At 37.0% G+C, this 25402-nt stretch overlaps 2 protein-coding genes across 2 annotated transcripts; one reads left to right on the forward strand and one right to left on the reverse strand.

Moving 5' to 3' along the window:
- The first annotated feature begins 211 nt into the window (after positions 1 to 211).
- On the forward strand, positions 212 to 2734 carry LOC126657041 (uncharacterized). The gene has a single exon (XM_050351662.1). The coding sequence runs from the start codon at positions 212 to 214 to the stop codon at positions 2732 to 2734; it is 2523 nt and encodes an 840-aa protein (XP_050207619.1).
- Positions 2735 to 21388: 18654 nt separating this feature from the next.
- LOC126656088 (xyloglucan endotransglucosylase protein 6) lies at positions 21389 to 23382 on the reverse strand. Its single transcript, XM_050350562.2, has 4 exons — positions 23148 to 23382; positions 22919 to 23019; positions 22461 to 22654; positions 21389 to 21983 (listed from the first exon to the last, which is right to left on the reverse strand). Exons 1-4 carry the CDS (start codon positions 23299 to 23301, stop codon positions 21560 to 21562), a joined length of 873 nt encoding a protein of 290 aa, XP_050206519.1. The 5' UTR covers positions 23302 to 23382; the 3' UTR covers positions 21389 to 21559.
- Positions 23383 to 25402: the final 2020 nt, after the last annotated feature.

Raw genomic sequence — 25402 nt, forward strand, 5'->3', positions numbered from 1 at the left:
CGGGCCGATCGGTGCTTATGAGTGGATTGTGATGCCCTTCGGTTTAAAGAACGCCGGTGCAACTTACCAGCGGACTATGAACAAAATGTTCGAAGGTTAAGCATGTCTCGAAGTATACATCGATGATGTGGTCGTAAAGTCACCGAGCAACGCAGCCCACCTGGCCGATCTGAAACAAGGCTTTGAGCGGATCCGAAGCAACAGTTTGAAGATGAATCCATTAAAATGCGCCTTTGGGGTATCGGCAGGGAATTTCTTGGGTTTCTTGGTTCACCAGCGGGGGGTAGAGGTAGATAAGAATAAAGCAAAAGCGATAATCAATGCTGAACCACCAAAAACCAAGAAACAGCTACAGCGGTTGATCGGACAAATAAACTTCCTGAGGCGCTTTATTTCAAACACAGCAAGCCGATTACGCAGTTGGAGCGTGTTGTTAAAGGGAAATGATAATGACCAGTTTGTATGGACCCCTGAACAACAACAAGTGTTTGACGAGCTAAAAGCATACTTAGTGAAGCCGCCGATTATGAGGCCACCAAAGCCGAATCAGCCTTTGTTACTGTATATATCAGCAGCTTCCCAATCTTTGGGATGTATGCTTGCACAGGAAGACCAAGGCGTTGAAATATCGGTCTACTATCTCAGCAGAGCCTTGACCGATACTGAAACACGATACACGGACATCGAAAAACTGTGCCTTTGTTTGTATTTCACTTGCTGTAAGTTGAGATATTACATGTTGCCAGTGGTGGTTTATGTCCTAGCACAAACTGACATCATAAAATACATTCTATCCCGACCGTATCTCAGAAATCGGATGGGAAAGTGGGCAGTGGCAATGTCAGAATTCACGCTCGTGTATGTGCCTCAGAAAGCAGTTAAAGGACAGGTCCTTGCCGATTTTCTTTCAGATCACCCAGGAGTCAACATAAAAGAGGGAATCGGCTGCATGGAACTACATCCTTGGAAATTATGGTTTGACGGATCAAGAACAGAAAAGGGTGCCGGAGCAGGAATCGTCATCATCTCGCCCTCGGGGGCACGGTTTACAATGTCTTGTTCTTTGGCGTTCAAGTGTACCAACAACCAAGCCGAGTATGAAGCTCTCATTTTAGGTTTGGAGATCTTAATGGAGCTGGGGGCAAAATCGATCCAAGTCTGGGGTGATTCACTATTGGTAATAAAACAAGTCTCTGGAGAATACAAGTGCGAGTCGGAACTCTTAATCCGATATTGCAACAAAGCTAAGCATCTTATTGGTGGTTTCTCGGATACATGGTTAGAATACACGGAGAGAAGCGACAATATGGAGGCAAATGATCTCTCCCAACACGGTAGCGGTTATAAGCCTTGCTATGAGTATGAGGCGATCCGGCGAGATACGCCAAACTTGATAACAAGAGACGATGCGGTATATGAGGCAACCCAATCCGTGTACCAGTTGGATTTTTCGACAGATTGGAGGAAAGAGATAACTAAATGGTTTGAATCGCCAGATATGTCCAATAGAAGATTACGAACTCTGGCTTTAAATTATATAGTCCTGGCCGATGAGTTGTACAAAAAGGGGAGCGACGGTTTGCTGTTTAGATGCGTCGGCCCAAAAGAAGCGATGTTGGTCATGGCCGAGGTACACGAGGGTATCGCCGGTGCCCATCAGGCTGGTCCGCGAATGCGATGGCTTATCCATAAATACGGGTTCTATTGGCCCAAAATGGAGCAAGATTGTATCCGATACTCCCAAGGGTGTGAGGCATGCCAAAAGTGCGGTCCCGTACAGCACGTTCCTGCCGAGACGCTACATTCGATAGTTAAGCCTTGGCCGTTCCGGGGATGGGCTGTGGATTTAATCGGCAAAATATACCCATCATCGTCAAAAGGACACACGTTTGTGATTGTCGCAACCGATTACTATTCTAAATGGGTTGAAGCCATTCCATTGAAATCACCAAGTCAAGAATCGGTCATAAAGTTCTTCAAAGAATATATTATCCTTAGGCACGGTTTGCCAGAAACTATTACCACGGACCAAGGAACTATGTTCACCGGAGGCGAAATAACCGATTATGCAAAAGAGATGGGCTTCAAGATGATACGTTCGACCCCGTATTACGCACAAGCAAATGGCCAAGCCGAGGCGACAAACAAGGCGATTAAGGGTATTATTCAGAAGATGATAGAAGACAACCCGAAACAATGGCATCAGTTGTTAACAGAGGCCGTGTGGGCAAATCGCACGAGCCAAAAATCGGCTACGGGCACTACACCTTTCAAACTCGTGTATGGATATGACGCAATGTTGCCAATGGAGTTGACGGTAGCATCTACGAGGCGAAAGATGCAGCACGTCTTGACAAAAGCCGATTATCATGACAAAATGGTTCTCGAAGCTTTAGACTTAGATGAAGAGCGATTATTGGCACTCGACCACTTAGAAGCTCAGAAGAAGAGAGTGGAGCGAGTTTATAACAAACGGGTCAAAAGTAAAAGTTTCCAAATGGACCAGCTCGTCTGGAAAGTCATTCTTCCCATCGGGGCGAAAAAAGAAGGACTAGGGAAATGGTCCCCAAACTGGGAAGGACCTTACAAAATCGTTCGAGTCCTAGGAAATGGTGCATATATACTTGCTGACATAGATGGTCGAGCTCATGATCGGGCCATAAACGCACAATACTTGAAGAAGTACGTCCCGAGTTGTTGGGAAGGGATTGATAAACGTATTTTCGAGGAGTGAGAAGGTAACAAAAGACCATCGGACTCTTGGCCGATGTCTCAGCAGTACGGTATTACAATGACCAATCGGAAATATAGCCGATTTAATTAATTGTAATTCGTAGTTACCAATTTCTAGCGTTGGAGCCTTGTAAATTAATTTTGCATTACATATTTCGGAACACCAGCCGATGTATCGAATGTACTGATATTTACCCTAAGCCTAATAGTATGTCATGTAAAATTCGGAATATTTAGCCGATTATAATTAAAAGTTATACATGTCGGAATAATAGCCGATTATGTTGAACAGAAATCCAGAATGAGAAAAATATGATCATGTCGGAATTTTAGCCGATTATTAATATAAACACCGATAAATTTGCTTTGTCAAAAATATCGAGGCACAAAACGATCATGTTTTCATCGCATTTATAAGCATTTGTGAGATATGTTCCAAATATGCAAAAATATGCGAGGTACAAACCATGTTCAAAAAGAAAGGAATGATTGTTCAAAAATTACAACGCTAGCCGAAGTGGCTAAACAAATCGCCCATAACGCTGCGGATGTCGGACAAGTTTTTAACAGCTTCAGAATACCGCTTCTCAGCACTCGCCAGCGTTTTCTTCAGCTGGTTGCGACGATCTTTCAGATCAGTCCCTTGGGAAATGAATTCATCAAGTTTTTTCTCCAAAGGGGCGGCGATTTCCTCTTCTGCCTTGAGCTCTCCCTGAAGTGCTTCAATTTTGGCTTTTAGCTCATCCATTTTCGTGGTATGAGGGGCGAGTTGATCTGAAGTCTTCTTGGCGTTAGTCCTCAACGAACCAAATTCATCATCAAGCTTACGCTTGGTCTCTAGCGATTGTTCGTAAGAGGCCCTGGCCGGGGCAGCCTCAGTATACAGCTTCGCCAAGTTGGGGAGCTCCGTGACGATTTTGGCAATAGTGGTCTGGGCCTGCTTCGCCACCTTGGTTTCGTCTTTCACCAGCAAGAGTGCCTCCAAGGAGGTTTTCAGGGATTTGGCTTCATCTGGATCGCCCAGCACTTGAATGCCTTTCTGCTTCATCGCCGCCAAGTTGTTCAGATGAGCAGCTACGTCTGCTTCTGAATCACCTGTGTCCGACTCTTCAAAGCTGGAACTTTCAGTAGACCCCTCAGCGTCACTCTCCGAGTCAGAATCGAAGGCGAGGAGCTTGGTCTGCAGTATGAAACGAATAAATCGAAAGTCCGAGGCTATAACGGAAAGAATCAATATAGAGTGCATACCTTCAAAGCTTCAGTACGGGACATTTCAGGCTTAAGAGTTGAGGGGCGTATAGCCGAGACAGTAGCAGTAGCTGAAGTTGACACTGGGGAAGCTCCAACGCTTTGACGATCGGCAGAACTCCCACTCATCTTGATAGAAATCCGAGTGGTACTGGTTTTCTTAGAAGAATCGGGATCAACCTGTGCCGATGAGGTGGTTTTTGACAAGATTGCAGGTTTGGCAGGTGTTGGTTTGTTTCTCTCAACCTTGCTCTTGGGTGGTGCTGCCGATTTCGTTGCTATCGGCTTCTTTCCGGCTCTTTTCCTTTTGAGCGGTTGCTCGTCTTCTTCCTCTTCGTTGTCTTCAGGGATTATTCCCTCTAGTTTGTTCTCTACCTCTGCGTAAGAAGATCAAAATATTAGGGACCTGGAATTCTTTAAAGATGGGGTTAAGATATTTTTGTACTAACCAGCTGGGATCTTCATCTCCTGGACGAATTTGTTGATATCTTTATAGTCACCTGGGAAAAAATAACCAGTAAACGTTACCTTCTTAGGGCGAGATTTGGGTTTCTTATCGGCTAACATATATTCAGAATCGGGTACTAAAGGTGCTTTATATTGGAAAGAAGGGCGAATATATTGTTGGAAGATGAGGTATGGCTGATGTGGGTATTTCTTCTCCCATACTTCCCTCCATTTGAGTATATATTTTCGCCAAGCTTCTCTTCTATGGTTTTCCATTTTTAAACTAAGGAGGGGGCGATTTGAGGGGTCATACTTGAATCTGTAAAAACGCTCAAATTTAATAAGTTCAAGGCGATGCTCGAAGTTACCTTTCCTCTTCTTCGGCTGTGGAACCTGTAAAAGAAAAACATCAGCGTGAGTACGTTTGCGCTTCGTTTCAGGAAGTTGAAAAATATTCAATTTAAGGATATCTTCTGCCGATAATCCGAAGTTAAGGCCGATCACAATTTCCCACCACTCTTCGAACTCATCTGTAGAAGAAGGCTCCCCATCTGGAATCGGTATCTCATCAGGCGATGGTAAGTACATCTCATGAAGGTGCCCTAGGAAGGATATATGTCTACTATGTGGTAAGGCAGGACGATTAGCACCATAGTTATTCCTGTCTATTAAAAAGGGACAAGGAATCGCCTGAGTGAAGCCGAATTGTCTAGATAAATAGTTGGGACAGTACGCTTCCGATCCACTATTCTTAAAGTTGTTGCCGATCAAGAGGTTACGGCTTGTTAAAGAATTGCTCCAGTTGTCCCACCATTGGGAGTGAAGTCCTTCGTCTATCTCGGAATCTTCAGTTATTTCCCAACCATAAGACAGCCACTTCGGTGGGAATTTTATGTTCAGAATCGGGCACCATGGATTGGGCGATTGCTCGCGGGTTTCTAGAAAGTAGCCAATAACATCTTTAAGGTGTGGTAAGAGGGCGATTCCTTGAAAAAGTGTATAGCCAAAGCAGGTGTCTGAGGTTCTCTCAGGGAGACGGACGATGTCAGGGAAGTACATATAGAGCCAAGCCTGGACTATCCATAAAGGGCCGCTCGGACATCGGTGAGCTTTCACTCGGCTATTCTTGATCATGGAGTGAAGACATCGGTAAAGTGATCCTAAGATAAACTCTCCCATGTTTAGGGGATGACCTTCAGCTAAGGCAACGGCGATGCGGAGGCATTCTTGGGTAACCCTAAAAGAAGCAGGACATATGATGAACTTAGCAAGGAAGTAGGCTAAGAAGGCGATATGTTCGTTGGCAGTTGGGGGTTGGTTGTTTTGGCCGATGTTACTGGATAAGAAGTGTTTGAAGCTCTTTGCAGATTTTTCAGGGCCAAGACGCAGGTTTGGAGATGTTTGGCAGTTGAGAGGCGATATTCGAACACCGGTTATATTGACGTTGAACATGAAGGCCAAATCCATTAGAGTGATTGACATCGGCCCTCTTCGAAAGCAGAAGGTGTTGGTGGTATCGGACCAAAAAAGGGATGCCCCGAAGCAGTAGTGTTTGGCGATAGGGAAGACGTTTTGACTGATTCCAATAAGGTCATACAGACCTAAGATTTTCCAGACATCGCCATAGTATCCATGAAGCCTTAAAATCCAATTTTTATATTCGGCATTGGTACTCGGCCAGTTTTTGAAGGTTTCGCCGGTCCATACGGACGAGTAATGTTGTTCTGAAAAACGAGGGGGAGCGTGATCGGGGAAAGGAACGGCAGTTTCGCAGAGTTCTGAAGGAGTGGTGAGAATCGGCCCTACGGAAAATCGGTTGTAGTCTAATTCTGATATTACCTCGAAGGAAGTTGACGGTGCGGTGGACTTGATTTCGGCGATTCTGTTGGACGCTTGAAGAGCTGCTTCTTCTTGTTGAGCCATGATGATCTGACGATATACTTTGAATACTGGGCGATTGGGATCTGAAGAATCGGTAGAGAGTCAACGGATTTGAGAGATTTTCGGGAGTCAAAGATTCAGGTAAAATCCAAAAGAGGAAATAATGGATATTTTATACCTTGGGGGAAAAAGGCAGTTACTAGAGAAGTTTTACCGCATGGGCCAAAGTAGTGGCAGCGTAGCCCACTTCGGTGTTGGGGCCGACAATAACAAGCCCAAAGTCTAAACTTCAGGCTTGTTGGGGGCATTGTTTGCACCGGCCCAGGAGAATCATTATAAGGCTGAGTGGTATTTCGGCCCATGGTCAGAAAGGGTGTATTGAATGGGCTCATTAGGGATTGTCAGCCCAATAGGAGCTATATTTATTTTAGCCTTTTTTATTTAGTTTTCTTCGTTAATTAGGAGATGGAATCTCATTAGAATTAGGTCTCTTTATTAGGGTTAGTTCCCTATAAATAGTCAGTATTATTGTATTATTATTTCATCAACACATCATTAATCAAAAACCAAAGCTCAGGCTTTTTATCCCAATCTCCGGATTGAATCTTAGTTTAGGAGTAGAATTGATATTAATCTCGCTTGGATCTCAGGATTCCCAGATTAATAATGTTAGTTTTAATCGAACGACGGCAACGTCATTCACAATTTGGACAACGTTACTTGGATTCGAGTTACGTCACTTGAATTAAGGTTACGTCATTCAAATCCTGTTTACCTCATCTAGAATCACACCGGTTAAAGCATCAGTACCTAAAGTTACCCATTAATAAATTCAAAGGTTTGAGCAAGGTGAAAATCTAGCGAACAAAACTTTATATGTTTTTTCATTTTAATCATATGCCGTTTAAAAATCGTCATTTTCATATATCAACTATCAATTTTTCTGAAAATCATACACCATTCAAAAATCCGGCAAATATTGCTAACGTGTTATTATCCAGTTTGTTATTTCATGTCACTGTCTGATTCCAGCTCAGAAATTTTTACCGAATTTTTGAACAGTGTATGGATTTGAGAAAAATTAGTAGTTCGTGTATGAAAATGACGATTTTTAAAATGGCGTGATTAAAATGAGAAAACGTGTAAAACTTGTAAATTTTTATAACATTAACCTTTTTATTTATTGACAGATGTGGAGATTTCTGCAAAGGATGAAAAATTGATTTATCTCTTTAGGGATAGATCCAGATAGAGGATTTGGACCTCTGGTCCGTTCTAGTGATTAGGATTGTAGTTGGGTGTCTGGGTCGGAATCTGGATCCTCTCTAGTGGCTTGGTGATGATTTATTTGTAGGCAAATGCGCGTTCGTTATTCCTTTTAGGCGATGTGGGATTGTGATCTCAATGCGGAGTTTGTAATCTTATTCAATCATTAATCACCACCTCCATTTCCGTTTCGCATAAATATTTATGTCTATTTTGTGAGACGGACTTTAGTGTGTCGGGTCGTCAGTTCGGCTTTGTACCCCTGTATTTTTTTGTGCCTTTTAGAAAACCTACTTTGTTGCAATTAATGCGTCTTGCACCTTTTCGTGCCCTGCCGCCGTTTCGTTTCTATTTTCCTTTCAAAATTAGCAAAAGTTGTTCTTTTCTTTCTTTTTATTCTCATTGTCTTTCTTCTTTCTTGCTTTCTGCTTTCGTGTTGTTCTCCTCTCCTCTTAATCCATTGTTGAATCTTCCTCCTTCTTTATACCTTGACCATGACTGAGGGTTAATAGAAGGCCATTGCTTCTCTGAAGAAATGGCCTTGTTCGATGACTCAAGAGACGCTGGTTACTCTGCGGGAGACCTACATCATACCTTTCTACTACCTTCTAGATTTTCCAGTTGACGTCCAGTTTGAGAATTCTCGCCCTCCACTTGGTTGCTCGTTTATTTTTGAAGAGCAGTTACTGGCCGGTCTCCTTTACCCATTGGATTCTCTACTGCTCCGCTTTCTTAAATCCTGGGATATCCCTTTGTCTCACCTCCATCCCAATGCCATCCATTATTTTATATGTCATAAGTCGCTTTATCATCTTCATAGTGAGCGACTGACCATCGCTTGTATTCATTACTACATGAATTGTCCATTTTGTCGTAAAGACATGTCTTTCATTACCCTAGGTTTTTGCTCTGGGTTGAAGATGTTTAGTGACATTCCAGATTCTGTGAAGAAATGGAAGGGCAAGTTATACCTTATCTCTCATCCCTCCCATTCCTTTAGGCCTGTCCTCTAGCGTTATCATATCAACCCACAAGAACCAGAGGAACATGCATTAATGGAGTGTATCAGCGTTACTTATGCCGGGGGTCTCGATCATATGTTGACTTCATTAGCGAGTATTTGTGGCGGCGTGCTACTCTAGTAACCACTTTTTATTAATTAAATTCGGATTTATTCTTTAAGGCTAAGCAAAGTGTGTCTATTAGTCTGTTTTAGTGCCTGAAAGTGCTTAAAACGGCTCCTAGGGTCCTATAGGCTTGGTTATGGTCAATTTCAGTCCGCCAAACTTGCAAATTGGCCCATAAACTTCTAAGATATTGCAATTAGTCCAATTTCTAGACTTAGACTACAAGCTCTTTGAATTTTTATATGCTATTCACAACTAATTATGCTTTAATCCTCTAAGTTTGCAGCTATGAACTGATTACGCCTACTTAGACTCCAACAAACAAATCAATAGCTTGTCACCCGGACGATTTTCGCTGAAAATAATCATTGGACGCTTTAGTCCATTATCATTTTTACCTGTCAAGAAAATAGGTGTCTACAATAACATCCCCTTGATTGTCCCAAGGGCCATCCTATTGCATGGATGCTTGGTCATTATCCTTTCCTGAGCCTCCTAGTTTTACAGAGGGGACAACATGCCCTTGGCCGTTCCAAGGGTCATCATGTTGCATGGATGTCTGGTCATTATCCTATCCGGAGCCTCTTGGATATGTAGAGGTGTTGGTGTATTTACCAACTTGTAATAATCCGGAAGTACGGAATCGATCCCACGAAGAGTGAAAAATAGAGCGATTGACGAAAATGATTTTTAGTTGCTATTTAATTCGTTTAGCGAATCAAGAGCACAAATAGTTTCAAAGATTAAAGTCAATAAAATCGCAAATAACAAACTAAGATTAACAATTAACTAAAAACGAGATAATCAAGGTTAAAAAGCGTCTAGAGGTTGCTGGTCAAGTCTATGAATCCTAGGTCACCGGAGGTTGTTTGAAATATTGGTTTGGGTCAAGTCTTTCTAAAATGCCTAATTCGCTCTCTCGAGTTCGCAATTAGAGCTAATTGAAATTAAATTAATTTACCGAAATCAAAATCGCTCTCGCGTAATTAGATTTCGATAATATCAATTGAATCCAATCACGAAGCTAACTTATAACCAAATAAAACCTAAACCGCTCTCGCGTGATTAAGCCTTAAACATGTGATTTCTAAATCCGACTAATTAGGTGACCCTCGCCTAAGCAATTAGTCCAAAAACCATAAATTAGGATATCAATCTAACCTAGGTCAATAAGCACAAAAATCACATCAAACCCGAACTACAAACCACCCCTAATCAACTAATCATCACACAACTATCATAAGCAACCCCTAAACAATGGGTTTAGCTACACATCACTATTTCTAAATTAACAACTAAATAAGATTTAACCATGCTAATAAAGTAGAGAAAGATTACCTTAAAAAAATAATTGCAAAGCATTAACAAGGAACTAATAAAATGGAGCTTGAATAACCAAATAAATCTTGCTTTAATGGAAAATGTGAAGAATAAAATTCTGGAAATTAAGGCTTCAAGAACCAAGAACACTATGCTAAAAGATGTCTAAAAAGTAGAGAGAATAAAACTAGATAATAATTGTTGTTACACAAAAAAGGCTTAACCTAGAAATGGCATAAGGTGCCTTAAATAGTCATATCCCAAAAATAAAATACAAAACATCCTAGCTAAGGTGTGTTGGGCCAAAAATGAAAGTGGACCAAGCCAAGCACGATTCCCAATATTGCTCCTCTTGCTGAATTTCTTAAGGTCTCGATCGAGGCATCCATTAAAGAGGAATGTCTCGATTAAGACACTACTTCTTTAAAACTGGTAGATTCATTTTTACAAAGGGTCTCGATCGAGACATTCATTGAAGGGCTATGTCTCGATCGAGACCTGAGTAAATCAGGGCTCCTTCTTCACCGGATCTTCGTTTCTTTGTACTTTTTGACCCAAAAACTCTTGCATACGCTCCTTTCCACCTAAAACGCTCGGACGCGCTATAAGGTATACAAAATATTATAAAACCACGGTGAAACATAGCAAAATCATGTGGAAAACAACTCAAAACATAGGAATATTTGACTCCTATCAAACCTCGTCACACTAGAACCTTGCTTGTCTTCAAGTAAGAACAAAGCTCACTCAACAACTAGAAATTAAGAACTTAGCAATTCCGACTACTTGTCCATAAATGTACTCCCGACCGATGAAGATGCAAATGCAATCATCTAGCGTCGACAACTCTGATTCATGAAAACAAATGAAGAATGCAATAGACAAGACAAATTCAGACGGCATCAAGACAAGTCGCAATCTTAACAAGTTTTCCGAATGGCAATCACGAAAGTACTATCACTTAAGGGACATGCGAGCATTTGGCCAACCTTAGAAGATGAACACAATGGCAATCAATCACAAGCATTGAATATAAGAAATTATTCCTCATAAGATTTCGCTCTTACACACAAGTGTTTAAGGCAAAGAAATGAAGCACACAAAACACGGAATTCACATAAGTTTGCTCATATTCCTAAACTCCACTACTTAGCTTGGTGATCGACAATCATCATATGGACTTTCCGGGTTGTAACTTGGCCAAGGGTTGGGGTGGATGAAAGTTGATATTTTAGGCTACACTTGACTTGAAACTAAATAATAACAATAACATCAACATTTTAGGCTAGCTTGGAATTTTAGCACAGTTGAACTTCTTATTTCACTCTAATGCCTTTATTTCTTTTTTTACTTTCTATTTTTGTATTTTTTTCTTCTTGCTTATATTTTTTGTATTTTTCTTTCTTTTCTTCTTTTCTAGGCATAGAGTTTTCTTTTAAGTTCAAGTTCAAAAATTTCCTTTTTTTCCATCAGAATACTACCTCAACCTCCTCACACTAGTTCTCAAGTCAAGTTCAGGTGTTTAAAGAGGAAATGGAAGAACGGGATTAATGTGTGGATACGGTAATATCAACAAAGGTCTAAGTCCAAACTTGGCTATCTAGAGTTAAAAGGTAAGCTTTAAAGTGGTCTCTAGAACTGGTTACACCTAATGCCATACTCATCTAATCATCAATCACTCAACAATGTAATCTCGAATGGACACCGAGCAAATTCTAAAAATTCTGGAACAAAAATGACACTCACAAAACAATTAGGCTCAAAATACTAAGTAAAAACGATGTCATACTAAGTGTTCAAGTCATATGAATTCATGCCAAAATATGCTCATGTTCAAAGTGACACAAAAATTTCTAATTAAAAGCGCATATCATGCATCCGAATTAAGTGCCTCGGTCATGCCCCAAAATCACATAATTATAAGACCCGCCTTAATGGCAACTAAACATGTCCAATTCCATTGTATTTCATTAAGTAAGCATCAACCATAAATTGCTTAGACTAGACAAATGCATTTACACATTCATAGACCAGGAGATACTAATTGTTGATAAATTTTTAAAAATTGCACAAAATTTCTCATTCCATAAATACGATTTAAAGACAAAAGATTAGTGCTAGGAGACAAAACAACAACCTACACAATCTAAACACAAACAACAAAAATAAACACAACCTAAGCTAGAAAAGAAATAAACGATAAGCATTTAACGAAAGCAATTTTCATCCCCCCTCACACTATTTCATGCAATGTCCCCATGGCCATCAAATATAAAAAGTGAAAATTGCATGAGTTAAGGTTGATAGGAGTGGAATACTCCTATCGGTTCGAGTCTTTTTAGCATCGCTTCGAACGTTTTATATGCGTTTTTAAAGCAATTGTATGCCTTATTACGTGTGCGTGCAATTTCAGGTAATCGGAGCGATTATGAAGGTTTTTGATCAATAAAGGGCGAAGTATCAAAGAAATCTAGAAGACGGAAGCTAGGACGCAAGATTGAAAGAGACCCAAGGTTTACCAAGGTCTCTATCGAGACAAAGGTTTTCAAATCGAGAAGCCACTTTTTATGCAGGTCTCGATCGAGAAGGCCCCTGTTCTAAGCTTCTCGATCGAGACCAAGGTCTCCAAGAGAAGCCGAGAGCTACCTAAAAATAGGGTCTCGATCGAGAAGCATCCTTACAAAGGCTTCTCGATCGAGACATGAAGGAAACCTGGAGAAGAAAATCTTTTTGGGTCAGTGTGCTAGTGGGCCCATTTTCCCCTTTTGGTCAAACCTTTGTACTAGTGGATTTGTCATTTAGCCTCTTTTGGCTTGGCTATATAAGGCCTTTTATGTTTTTAGGGTAAAACATTCTACACTTTTAGCCTCAATCCTAATATAGTACTTTTTATTTCCTTTTGGAGAGATCTACAATTGTTCTTATTGTTCTTAAGAAGTAATTTCCAGATTTTAGTTTTCTTTATGATTTTTCTTCTACTACAAGTCTTATTATTATTTCAAGCTTCATTATCTAGTGAATACTCTTATTTACACACAAGCTCTACTTAAGGTAATTGTCTTTTATTCATTATGAATGGTAATAGATGCTTTATGTTTGTTGATAAATTAGTAATTCTTGTTATCTTCACCATGGTTGGCTAAACCCCATGTTTGGGGGTTAATTTGAATCTTAGTTGTGTATGATTGGGTTAGGGTTGTGGGGTTGTGTTGATTGTTCTAATTAAGGAGCCTAAAGCTTGCTTAGATTAGCTACCTAAGTATTGTTCTTAAATTAATTCTCACCTTGAGAGAGGGTTTATTAGTTGGATGTGATTAATTAGAGACTTAATTAGTAACACCATGAGAGTGGGTTAGTAATTAGGTGGCCTATGAGTTGTGTTTAATTGCTAATTGCCTCTAATTGTGTTTAGTGCTACGAGAGTAGGTTGAGCTTAATTAGTTGTGGTTTTGTAACTCTTTGAGGCTCGAGAGAGCGGGAGTTGCGATTTAGAAAAAACTCGGTTCTCGTTTAGAACCCTAAACCCGATACCCTTGATTGCATGACCTAAGAGGATTATTAGCTCCCAAACCTCTTTATCACTTGAATTTCGTTATTTATTATAGCATTTACTCGATTCTTTAAATTAGTAATTTGTTAATTCCTAAATTAGCATAAGTTTAGTAGTTGGTTGATTGGTTAATTAAGAAAAACACTTATTCTCTTGCTAAACGAATTGAATTGCAACTAATTTCATTCTCATCGATAATCACTCTTGAATTCACTCCTTGTGGGATCGATAACTCGGACTTAGGTCCACTCTATTACAAGTTGGGGTTTTTTTCTCAACAAAGGTTTAGAAAACAAATCTCGCTAATAATAATTAACAAAACAAAAGCAAAGGTAAGAAATTGAACCTCTCGGGATTGTCTCCCGAGTGCGCTTTAGTTAGAGTACAAAGCTAGACTCTTCGCGTAAGATTGTTAAAAATATAACCTAACATGCGGAAGCCGTCTTGGTAGCATATTCTCCCTCTTTTTCCTTGTTGGCTCCTTCAAATAAAATTCCAATAATTTAGAGTAGGCTTGTACTCTATAACAAAGAACATGAGGAGTATGAAGCATCTTCATATGTTTGATATTATTTTCCTCATACTCGGAATCAAACCCCTCTAAGAATGGATCTTTATAATCAAAGGATTCGTAGATTTCCTCGTAGAGTATCGTAATACCAAATTTTTCCCCACTTTCATCATTTAAGCGCTTGGGACAAGTAAGTGGCTTGGAAATTGGAGCTTCAAGTTCAACATCCTCACATTTTTCACTTTCGATCACTTCGCGTACCTTTGTAGGAGGATGTTCCTGTTGGGTTTTATAGGTTCATAACGCAGCGGAATTTCAAAAATTTATCTAAAAACCCAAACCAAGATCCATGTAATTCGAATTAACAGAATAATTACTTACTTGTATGTCGAATTCAACAGCAATGTAGGAAGGAAGGAGGTGGTTCACTTTGGTGATACCTGGCCTCGGATCAGAAACGCCTCCAAAAGAATGCGTCCTCTACGAGTATCCACACGAACAGACCTTAGCCAAAACTAGTGCTTGTGTGCTAGCACTATTGCTTCACAAGCAATTTCGAATTTTAGTGATTTAGTGAATAATGAATTTCGTGATTCTCAAACCAACTGCTTAATGAGTATTTATAGTGATAAATAACACTAGGGTTTGAGACAAATTCGAATTTCAATCTCATTGCAATTCTACAAGTTTATGTTTATCAAAAACTCCTTTTTGATAATTATCCATATATATTAATTACTATATTTATTATCTTCCAAAAAATAATAAATTAAAGAAAACACTTATCCTTAAATTTCGAATTAATATATATATATATATATATATATATATATATATATATATTACGAATTATATATATATATATATATATATATATATATATATATATATATATAATTAATCACTTAATCACATTGGGCTTGTACAACCCATAATTGTTTTGGGCCTGTTCTTAGTGTGCGACCCTGTAGGTTCATATAACGTTGGCAGTAGGCTCGAAATCCCTATTTCAGCCCACAAGTCATAAGTGGCCTCTAGCAAGACATTATGACTACCCAAATTATATGAATATCGATAATCCGATTTAACCATTTACAATAATATTTTAATCCCTTTGTCTCTCGATATCCAGATTGAATATAAGGCATAGTTATGTCATCCTTATAATATTCAATCATTAGTTTCTTGACTCTAAGTAGACTGAAAATGATAACTTCTTATCAATTAGCATGGCCATGCATTTTCTTCAGTCTATCTTCTTCAAGGGGTCCATAGATATCTTACTCAAATAAATGAGGGACAAATTCCTTCTCAGTCACTCACATTTCTCACATAGTTACTTTCATATCCAATGACAATCTATTCCATTATCCTGTTAAAGATAATGTAAGACTGTATCAAAATATGAAATAGCTATGTAGAAATCCATGATGATTTCAAGGTCAAAGGACTATACTAATAGAACTGTAATGAGAATTACTTATGACAGTGATCTATGTAGTATTCTCACAGTGGGTCATCCAGTGCCTTATTTCTCAAATAGCACCTATGATTTGACTTAATATCTCATATACATGATTAGTAAAACATAATCATCAGTCAACATCATACTAGTCTCAATGTTCTATTAAGACTAGGGATAGATGGTATATTATTATTTTATTAAACCTAAGGGTTCTACTATCAAGTCACATACTCGATGACCTTAGAAAGAATTAACCATTCAAGTATTTTAATCATTAATATAAAATGATAAAAACTGCCAATCAATAAATAATAAAATGATAAAGTCAAAACATGGTCAAACATGATTGACCTAGTGCATATCACTAACAGTTCCATCAATGCCGTGTCACTACCCAAATCAACAAATATTTGATGGTTGTCCAACTAGGGATTGTGAGTATTGGAATAATGGTCAATTTCTTGGCTATGATCACCCACACAATTATCGTGCTAATTCAAAGCTTGCATAAGTATGGGGCAATCGCCTATGGTATGGCCAAATTCCCAACAAATCTCACATATGTTTGGTAGTGTAGATATTGCTCTAGCTTTGCTAGAAACCGCTTGCTCAATGGGGTACTCAAAATAAGCATTGAAGTTCTCATCATACAAAGCTTGGCTAAACCCATAGCACTCGCTTCAAGTGTGGCCGAGAATCCCGCAAATCTCACACTTTGTACCCCAAGCCATTACTCCTCTCCAAATATAAACCAACACATAGCCGGATTCCTACACAACCAAAAACAAGCAAACCACACGTAAACCACGAAAAAGCAAAAACAAAAATAAAAACAAAAAATAAAAATCTTCTCTCCTAAAACAAACCTTTATGTTCTCTCTAAACAAACCCTAGCCGCCAAGAGTTTTTTTCTTATTTATTCTCCGACTGCCGTCAATGGTTTGATTTTTTTTATTGACGGTAGCCATCCCTTTATTTATGTTATTTTAATTTCATAGAATATAATAAATAGCGACTCTTTTTCATTTATTTCTTGATGGATTAAAATCTATCGACGAAGCACAATTCATTTACCAAGAAATGAAGATAGATTGAAGACTTTTCACCAACAAAATGGAATCATTTATAAGCTATACTAGTTTTATTTATTTTTCATTATTTTTCTTTTTTATGAATATTTTATGTTCTCCTTTCTTTATGAAAGGTTTGTTGTCTCTTTTTTATGAAGGAGTTTGTCGTCTCTTTTTTATGAAGGAGTTATCAAGTGGTGATTGAATGGAATGCTATGGGTTTGTGGATGATTGGAGAAGTTTGGTCGAAGAGTGATCGAATACTGCACTTATTTAGCGAAACAGTTAATAATTTATTTTTATTTTCGTAAGTAAGATCTGCGAATCAGGCAGCATGTTGTCTGTTCCATGTCAGGTCATCGAATTTAGTTTTCGAATTATTCTGAATTTCTTACAAATTTAATTGTTTCATATTCGATTTAATGAGATTTGATGATTCAAAAAAAACAATAAAAACAAAAAGAAAAAATAAAGCTAACTCGACCGAACTACAACTAATTTCAATCAATCAATAAACACCCATCACTCCCCGGCAACGGCGCCAAAAACTTGTTGGTATATTTACCAACTTGTAATAATCCGGAAGTACGGAATCGATCCCACGAAGAGTGAAAAATAGAGCGATTAACGAGAATGAATTTTAGTTGCTATTCAATTCGTTTTGCGAATCAAGAGCACAAATAGTTTAAAAGATTAAAGTCACTAAGATCGCAAATAACAAACTAAGATTAACAATTAACTAAAAAAGAGATAATCAAGGTTAAAGCGTTTAGAGGTAGCGTCAAGTCTATGAATCCTAGGTAACCGAGGGTTGTTTAAAATATTGGTTTGAGTCAAGTCTTTCTAAAATGCCTAATCCGCTCTTCGAATCCGCAATTAGAGCTAATTGAAATTAGATTAATTTACCGAAATCAAAATCGCTCTCGCTAATTAGATTTCGATAATACCAATCGAATCCAATCACGAAGCTAACTTATAACCAAATAAAACCTAAACCGCTCTCGCGTGATTAATCCTTAAACATGTGATTTCTAAATCCAACTAATTAAGTGACCCTCGTCTAAGCAATTAGTCCAAAAACCATAAATTAGGATATCAATCTAACCTATGTCAATAAGCACAAAAATCACATCAAACCCTAATTAAAAACCACCCCTAATCAACTAATCATCACACAACTATCATAAGAAACCCCTAAACAATGGGTTTAGCTACACATCACTATTGCTAAATTAACAACTAAATAAAATTTAACCATGATAATAAAGTAGATAAAGATTACCTTAAAGAAGTAATTGCAAAGCATTAATAAGGAACTAATAAAATGGAGCTTGAATAACCAAATAAATCTTGCTTTAATGGAAAATGTGAAGAACAAAATTCTGGAAATTAAAGCTTCAAGAACCAAGAACACTATGCTAAAAGATGTCTAAAAACTAGAGAGAATAAAACTAGAGAATAATTGTTGTTACACAAAAGAGGCTTACCCTAGAAATGACATAAGGTGCCTTCTATAGTCATATCCCAAAAAAGAAATACAACACGTCCTAGCTAAGATGTGTTGGGCTAAAAATGGAAGTGGACCAAGCCAAGCTCGTTTCCCAAAATTGCTCCTCTTGCTGAATTTCTTTAGGTCTCGATCGAGACATCCATTAAAGAGGAATGTCTCGATTGAGACACTACTTCTTCAAAACTGGCAAATTCATTTTTGTAGAGGGTCTCGATCGAGACATTAAAGGGCTATGTCTCGATCAAGACCTGAGTAAAACATGGCTCCTTCTTCCATTCTTCAATATACGTCCCGACTTCACTGAATCTTCGTTTCTTTGTACTTTTTGACCCAAAAACTCTTGCATACGCTCTGTTCCACCTGAAACGCTCACACACGCAATAGGTATACAAAATACTAGAGAAGTATAGTGAAACATAGCAAAAGCATTCAGAAAACAACTCAAAACATAGGAGTATTTTACTCCTATCAAAAGGGGACAACATCCCCTTAGTCGTCTCAAGGGCCATCCTATTGCATGGATGCCTGATAATTATCCTATGTGGAGCCTTCTGGATTTGTAGATGGCACATTATCCCCTTGGCTGTCCCAAGGGCCATCCTATTGCATGGATGCCTGGATTACATAGTTATTCCACAACTATCGGAAATGTCTGAAGTTTATTTGAACTATTGCATACAAGTTTGTGATGTCTTATTGACAATAGAGTTCTCCTCCTCCGGAGTCTTGCATGTAGGGTTAGACCAATGTTATGTTGTTTCTCGATTATGGATATCTTGGTGTCTTCTACCAATGGTTGTTCGAAGTTGATCCCGTCTTTTGGGGATAATCGTCTACATTACTTCTGGTTATTTTGGATTTCTTCTGGTTGTTCAAAGTTCGAAGTCCATTACATTACAGATTAATAATACTACAATTGTTACAAAACTATGGGCTCAAACGGGACCCAATTCTAAGGTCAAGTGAGCTAGAAACAATAAAACAGGGTTTGGATTGAATCATGAAGTCTGGGAGGGTCTGGAGCTGATGAACCATACGGCCACCTTGAGTGGCGGCGACGCTAGGGTATGTTGAAGGCGGCGCCACCAATGAGTAGTTTCATTTAGAAGTCCAAGGAGTAAATGCATAGAAAGTGAAATTTCACTTTTTAGTTCATATTTCAAAATTTAGTTATCTAAAATTAAAAATAGGCCGAACCCATACTAAAATCTTATACTTTACACTGTTTTTTTGTAAGTTCTTGTACTAATTTTTTGTTTTTCCAATCCCTATACTTGTCAATTTTTTGACTTTTATACCCTTTTGGGTGACTGGAGGAAAAAAAATTATAAGTATGGGAACTAGAAAAAACAACAAAATGACATGAAATTTGGTAAGTAGAGAGACTACAAAAATAAAAAATTAGTACAAGGACTTCCGGAAAAAAATGGTATAGTACATGAACCTCCGTATGGATTTGGCCTTAAAAATATTTACTCTTTATTTGTAAAAAAATAATATCTTTTAATAGGAGCATCTTCAAGGGTGCTTTTTTTAGGAGCGTCTGATATAAAATAAAAAGCATATTTGAAATAAAAAGTGCTATTTTCAATTCTATTTCAATCGGCTCTCTAATATAAATTTTTATTTTATTTTACTTTTATAATTAATAATGAAAATATTAAATATTAATAATATTAATTTAATAGTCTCTTTAATACTAACTTTAATTTTAGTTTATTTTTATGAATAACAGTATATAGATTAAATATAAATAATATAAGTTTATTTATATTTTACATTAATTAATTTATTTAGTTCTTAAATAAAAAATTAAAAATACTATATTTTAAACAAAAATAACCAACTCATTATTTGAATTTGAAATTTTATCTCCTAAAAAATAAAATAGAAAGAAATGTCTCTCCATATGTAGAGAGTCATTTTCACTCTTTATTTTAAATTAATAATATAGAATTTATTGGACTCTCAATTTACTGTCAAACTCTTTAAATTAAAGAGTTTGGCAATTTTAAAGTGTATTTTAGAGATGCTATGAAAAGCATATTATTGAAGATACTCGACAAATTTACGTATGAATTATGGGTTCATTTAAAAAAATAAAAATGAAATATTAGAGTCTACTATTGGGAAAGGGGAGTGTTTGTGAGAAAAATCGAACCCACGACCTAACAGTTTACTATCTAACATTTATATCATTTGAGTTATAGCTTTTAGTGTTTTTGTTAAGGTATGATTATTTTTGTTAAAAAACAAGGCAAAAGGCTCATTTTAGTCTTTGAGGTCAGGCCAAAAAAATAAATAAGCCTCTGAGGTTAAAATTGGCTCACTTTGTCTTATAAAGTTGTCCAAAATGGCTCACATCACACCGAAGGCTGACACCGTTAGTTTTTTTCCGTCCAATGATTACGTGGCATGTAGGATAAAAGTTCAAAACCATCTTTATATTTTAAATACTTACTAATTTTGTATTTTGAATTTTTTTTAATCATTTTCACCCTCTTTTTCATTTAAATATATATAATTAAATAAATTTAAAATTAGAACAATTGAAATTCAATTAAACACTTCAAAACCTAATTAAACACTTCAAAATCCGATTAAACATATCGAAATTCAGCTAAACCAATCAAAATTCAATTAAACAAATCGAAATTCGATTTATTTAATTGGATTTTGTAGTGTTTAATTAGGTTTCTAAGTGTTTAATTGAATTAAGATTGTTTTAATAAATATTTAAATTTTAAATATTATTCAATTATTGATATTTAAATGAAGAAGAGTAGGAAATGGTTAAAAGAATTTATAAACATAAAATTGATAAGTATTTTAAATTTTAAGGATGTTTTCAACTTTTTTCCTATGTGTCATAGACGCTCGTTGTGATGTGAACCATTTTGGACAACCTCAGTATAATAATTGAGCCAACCTCAACCTCAAAGTCTTATTTATTCTTTTAATATGATATCAAGGGCCAAAATGAGCCTTTTGCCAAAAAGCAAAAATGAAATATGAGTCTGGTAAGGTGTGGTGGGATAGAAATTTTGGTTTTTTAACTCTCTAATTATTTCAAATTTTTAAAGGTGACTGGATTTGTACGTTGAACTTTTATCGAATTCTGGGAGATAGAATCATGAGCATTTGAATTGTTAAATTCTAGCAAGTTTTCATGGGCATTTGAAATGTTAAATTATTCCCAAGTGTGATAGTTGAAGTTAAATTTGCAGTGGGTGCATAAGAGTATATAACACAAATATATATAGTGGAAGGAAAGAACAAATTCATAAATTTGACTCTAAATAAATATCTTACAATCTAAAGTAGCGGCCAAAATATGAAACATGGAGCACATGTTTATATTACATCTTTTTCTTCAATCCCCATGACCCCATCATTCGTTTTATACAAAACTAAACCATACGCCATGACGTTTAGTGACGGTGGTGCAGACACTCAGCTGGAGTAGCAGGAAACCGAGCAGTGTCAGAGCAATAGTCATACACCATATGGTTAGCCTTAACCCACAAGAGCTGATGACTCTGGTGCACATTCAGCTCGGCCACCGTTGGTTCATCCCACCAGTACTTCTTCTCGCCATTACTGCTGCTGCATTTCTTGGCATTATCATCTGCTGCAACTGACACTGGACACTCACACGCATCGATCTCAAAACCCTTGTATGATGCTATGAATGGTGCATGGCTCCAGTCTGTTTTCACACGTCCTCCCTGTGTAGCCCAGTCGTCTGCATTCCATATTGAGCTGTATACTCCCATTGGTTGGTCTTTTGGGAATGATATTCCTTTGTTTTCCATATTTGTATGCAATCTGATCGGTGTCTCGTCCACTAGAAATCTGATTTACGTACCATTTTGTTAGATACTTTGCATAATGCAAGACATTCATACCATTTACATTTAAATGTAATTTCATAACATTTACATAAGATATTTTTGTAATTTTAAATGGGGTCCCCATTTATAATTTGTCATGTATCTTCCAACATTATTAGGTCTATATAAATGACTATTATTTTCCTCTTTTTTTGTGGGTTTTAGTTACTTTTCAGTTGCTTTCAGGCTTTGTAACAGAGCCACTACAGTCACATGACCCACTATGGAATGATTGTTTGCTTGTGACATTACACTGAGCTAAAAAAACATTGATTCTCAGTTATCACTATCATGGTAAAAGTTAATCACTAAAAAAATTATCCCTATAATAGATAAAAATGCCTAAAACGTAAAATATTTGGACGAGTTACGTTACGAGTTACGTACGTAGCAATTGATGCGAAACTAGTTTATATGAAAAAATGATGATAGTGCTTACACGACTTGGTGCTGGTTCCAGAGAATGGCGTAAGAGTGGAAATCCTTGGTTGGATCGAACCAAAGACCGAGTCTTTGTTCCCGGTTGCCAACTCCATTAACATAAATGTTGGTTTGAATCAGATACGGTTCGCCCGTTGTGTTACCCAGGAACTCAAAATCGAACTCATTGTGATATGGACCCTCTGATGACATCTGAAAAATCACAAAATCACACCTATTACATTTACTCTCAGTAAATTTTAATTGAACAAAACAAAAACAGTAATTAAATAATGTCACAACAAGGTGGGGACTAAGTTAGTAAATGCCATTATTATGAGTCACGAGATAAATTAAGTCGGTAGCTAATGGAGCCAAATATTTAAATCAGTAAACATGAATGAACTTGGACCCACTTCATCCACTAATCCAATTAATTTATAATTAATCATGTAATTAACATTAATCAAAACTTACATAGAAAGCTGTAACAGTTCCAGCAGAATCACCCTCCACAAGCTTAATCTGTATACTCACTTTGCCGAACAAGTATTTGCTTTTGGACTGAAACCCAGCTCCTGAAATTACCAAAATAGCCTTCATCAGCAGACTTTTAAAAGTACGGTAATCGAATCAAAAAACAGAGCATAACAGAGGAATGCATGTAAAAATGTAAAAATGCGAGGTTGTAAATTTATTTTATTACCGGAAGAGTTGTCAAGCTTGAGCTTAAGAAGGTCTCCTTCGTAGATGATGTGGTCGAGAGCCCATGACGGCTGATAAAGCTCATCAAATCTAGCTGACTTAACCGAACCCAAGAATGAAACCAGAACCACCATAAACCCTACAATGGCAGACATGTTGATGGAAATGGAGGTGAGAGGGGTAGAATTGGAAAGTTTATTTTTATTTTTTATTTTCAGCTTCTTCACTGAAATGCTTCACTTCACTGAAACACTCTTTTTTATAGGCAAATACTATTGGCTTCCTCCATAAGAACCAAATCCCAAAAAAGTTAAAAAAAATTAAAACCAATATTAAATGCCATATCACTAAATTTTTTAAAAATATGCCAAATCATTTTCCACGTAGGATAATGGAAGAATAAAATCAAGTATAAGTGGACAAAAAGAGATTAAAAATGTAGCCGTTACCACTGTATGCCCACTCACTTAGCTGGCTTTAAGGGCACTTGTGTAGGACATTTCTTGTAAATCAAAAGGATTAGGTGCAGATACTGACAAATTACATTCCGCCATGTGGATTATACAGCTGTATCACTGCCCTACCCAGTTGTCACTGGCTGTATGAGTTAAAAGCGTCCTTCTTTTCCTCGAGGGCATTTCATCGTCCTCTTTTGGGAAATTGGTGTAAGAATGTCGCGTATGGGTAAAACACTGTACTCGCTTTGTTTGATTGACACGTGTCAAGAGATGTGTGGGTATTGGATAGCGAGTGTGATGGCGAACATGAGATGAGCGAGTGGGGTGGGGATCATTTTTATGTTGTTTGTTTTTTTGTTTTACTTTGATGATGGCAGAGCCAGCTGGACAGTACAAGCGCACTATGCTACGCCACATCCTAATTCTCTTTTTTTAAAATATAAAATTATTCTTTCAAAGGAAAAAAGATTATTTGAAAATATTTATACAGTTGTCAGGGGGAGTTAATTGAAAGAAAATGTAATTATTTTAACTGCATCGATATGTGTGCCATCAATGATATTTTTGTATTAGTAATTTCGAAGGAGGCTTCTAGGGCACATCTTATTATGGATATTTCAGTAATTCAATTATTATTTAAAAAATAAAATATTTCATTGTGTAATACATGTCAAAAGGAGGACAGATATTTGTACTATATATAAGAGTCATGGAGATACATGGATGGACAAGTAAAGTATGAGTATATTTTGGAGGAGGGGTGAAATATGCCCCTATGATTTATTCATAAATAACTCTTTTAGAATTAAAAATAGATTCTTATTTTGCACTCTATTATCTAGTTGTATTTTTAATTCTTTTTCCCCTCTCCTCCTCTCAAGCATTGACGGTTATAAAACTTTTGCTAATGCCTAATGGCGAGGAAGGGAACGATAAAAAAGCTCGTCTCAACTCTTGATAATCCTTAGATGATCTCTAATATCTCAAGATCACTATGTAGGTATCTTTGATGTTCTGATTGAAAATAGCTATATTTCTAAAGAAATTGTTGATAATGGCGAATTAGAATCTGTTGTGGTTGAACCTAACCTAATTGAGATTGAGGTCAATATTCATGATAATAATGATGTTGTTGATGGTAATGTAACTGAAAAACCTAAGAATTGGAATGAATTGTTTACAGATAATCGCACTAGAAATAATAATAGTAATATGAAGTATATAGCCCCTGCTGTGAAAAATGGAGATCGTGTAATTAGCTTCCATTTAAATAATGTTATTAATGAGGAATCCAGATGGAGTAAGTTCATTGTTGGTTGTGTGTATGGATTAATTTCTAAGTTTGATCGAATTAACTCATATGTGAAAACAGATGGAGTAATTTAGATTTAGTCAATGTTTTAAGAAATTTTTTTTCTTCCAAAAGGTAGAATTTATTGGAACAAAATCAAAGTACAATTTAGAAAGTCATATCTTAAGATTAAAACTATATGATCTTTCAAGTTTTAATCTATCAAAGAATTAATAAACAATAAAAGGAAACAAATACAACAACAAAGAAAACTAGCAAAAATATTAATCGAAAATAAGAAGAAACAAGTCGTTGATCCCGCTAAGGTTGCCATCTTGGGCCGCAAATGATATGAACAAAGTCCCGTTGCGTGCGGGGGTCTTGAGTATGACCCATTTTCGATTAGACCTTGAAACCGCTAGATCCGTTAAAATTGATTATTTTCGATCATCTTTGTTCATGAAATTCTATGAGATTAGATAGAAAAACCCTACAAAATCTTAGATC

The sequence above is a fragment of the Mercurialis annua genome, linkage group LG7 (genome assembly GCF_937616625.2).
Source record: "Mercurialis annua linkage group LG7, ddMerAnnu1.2, whole genome shotgun sequence".
Lineage (NCBI taxonomy): Eukaryota > Viridiplantae > Streptophyta > Magnoliopsida > Malpighiales > Euphorbiaceae > Mercurialis > Mercurialis annua.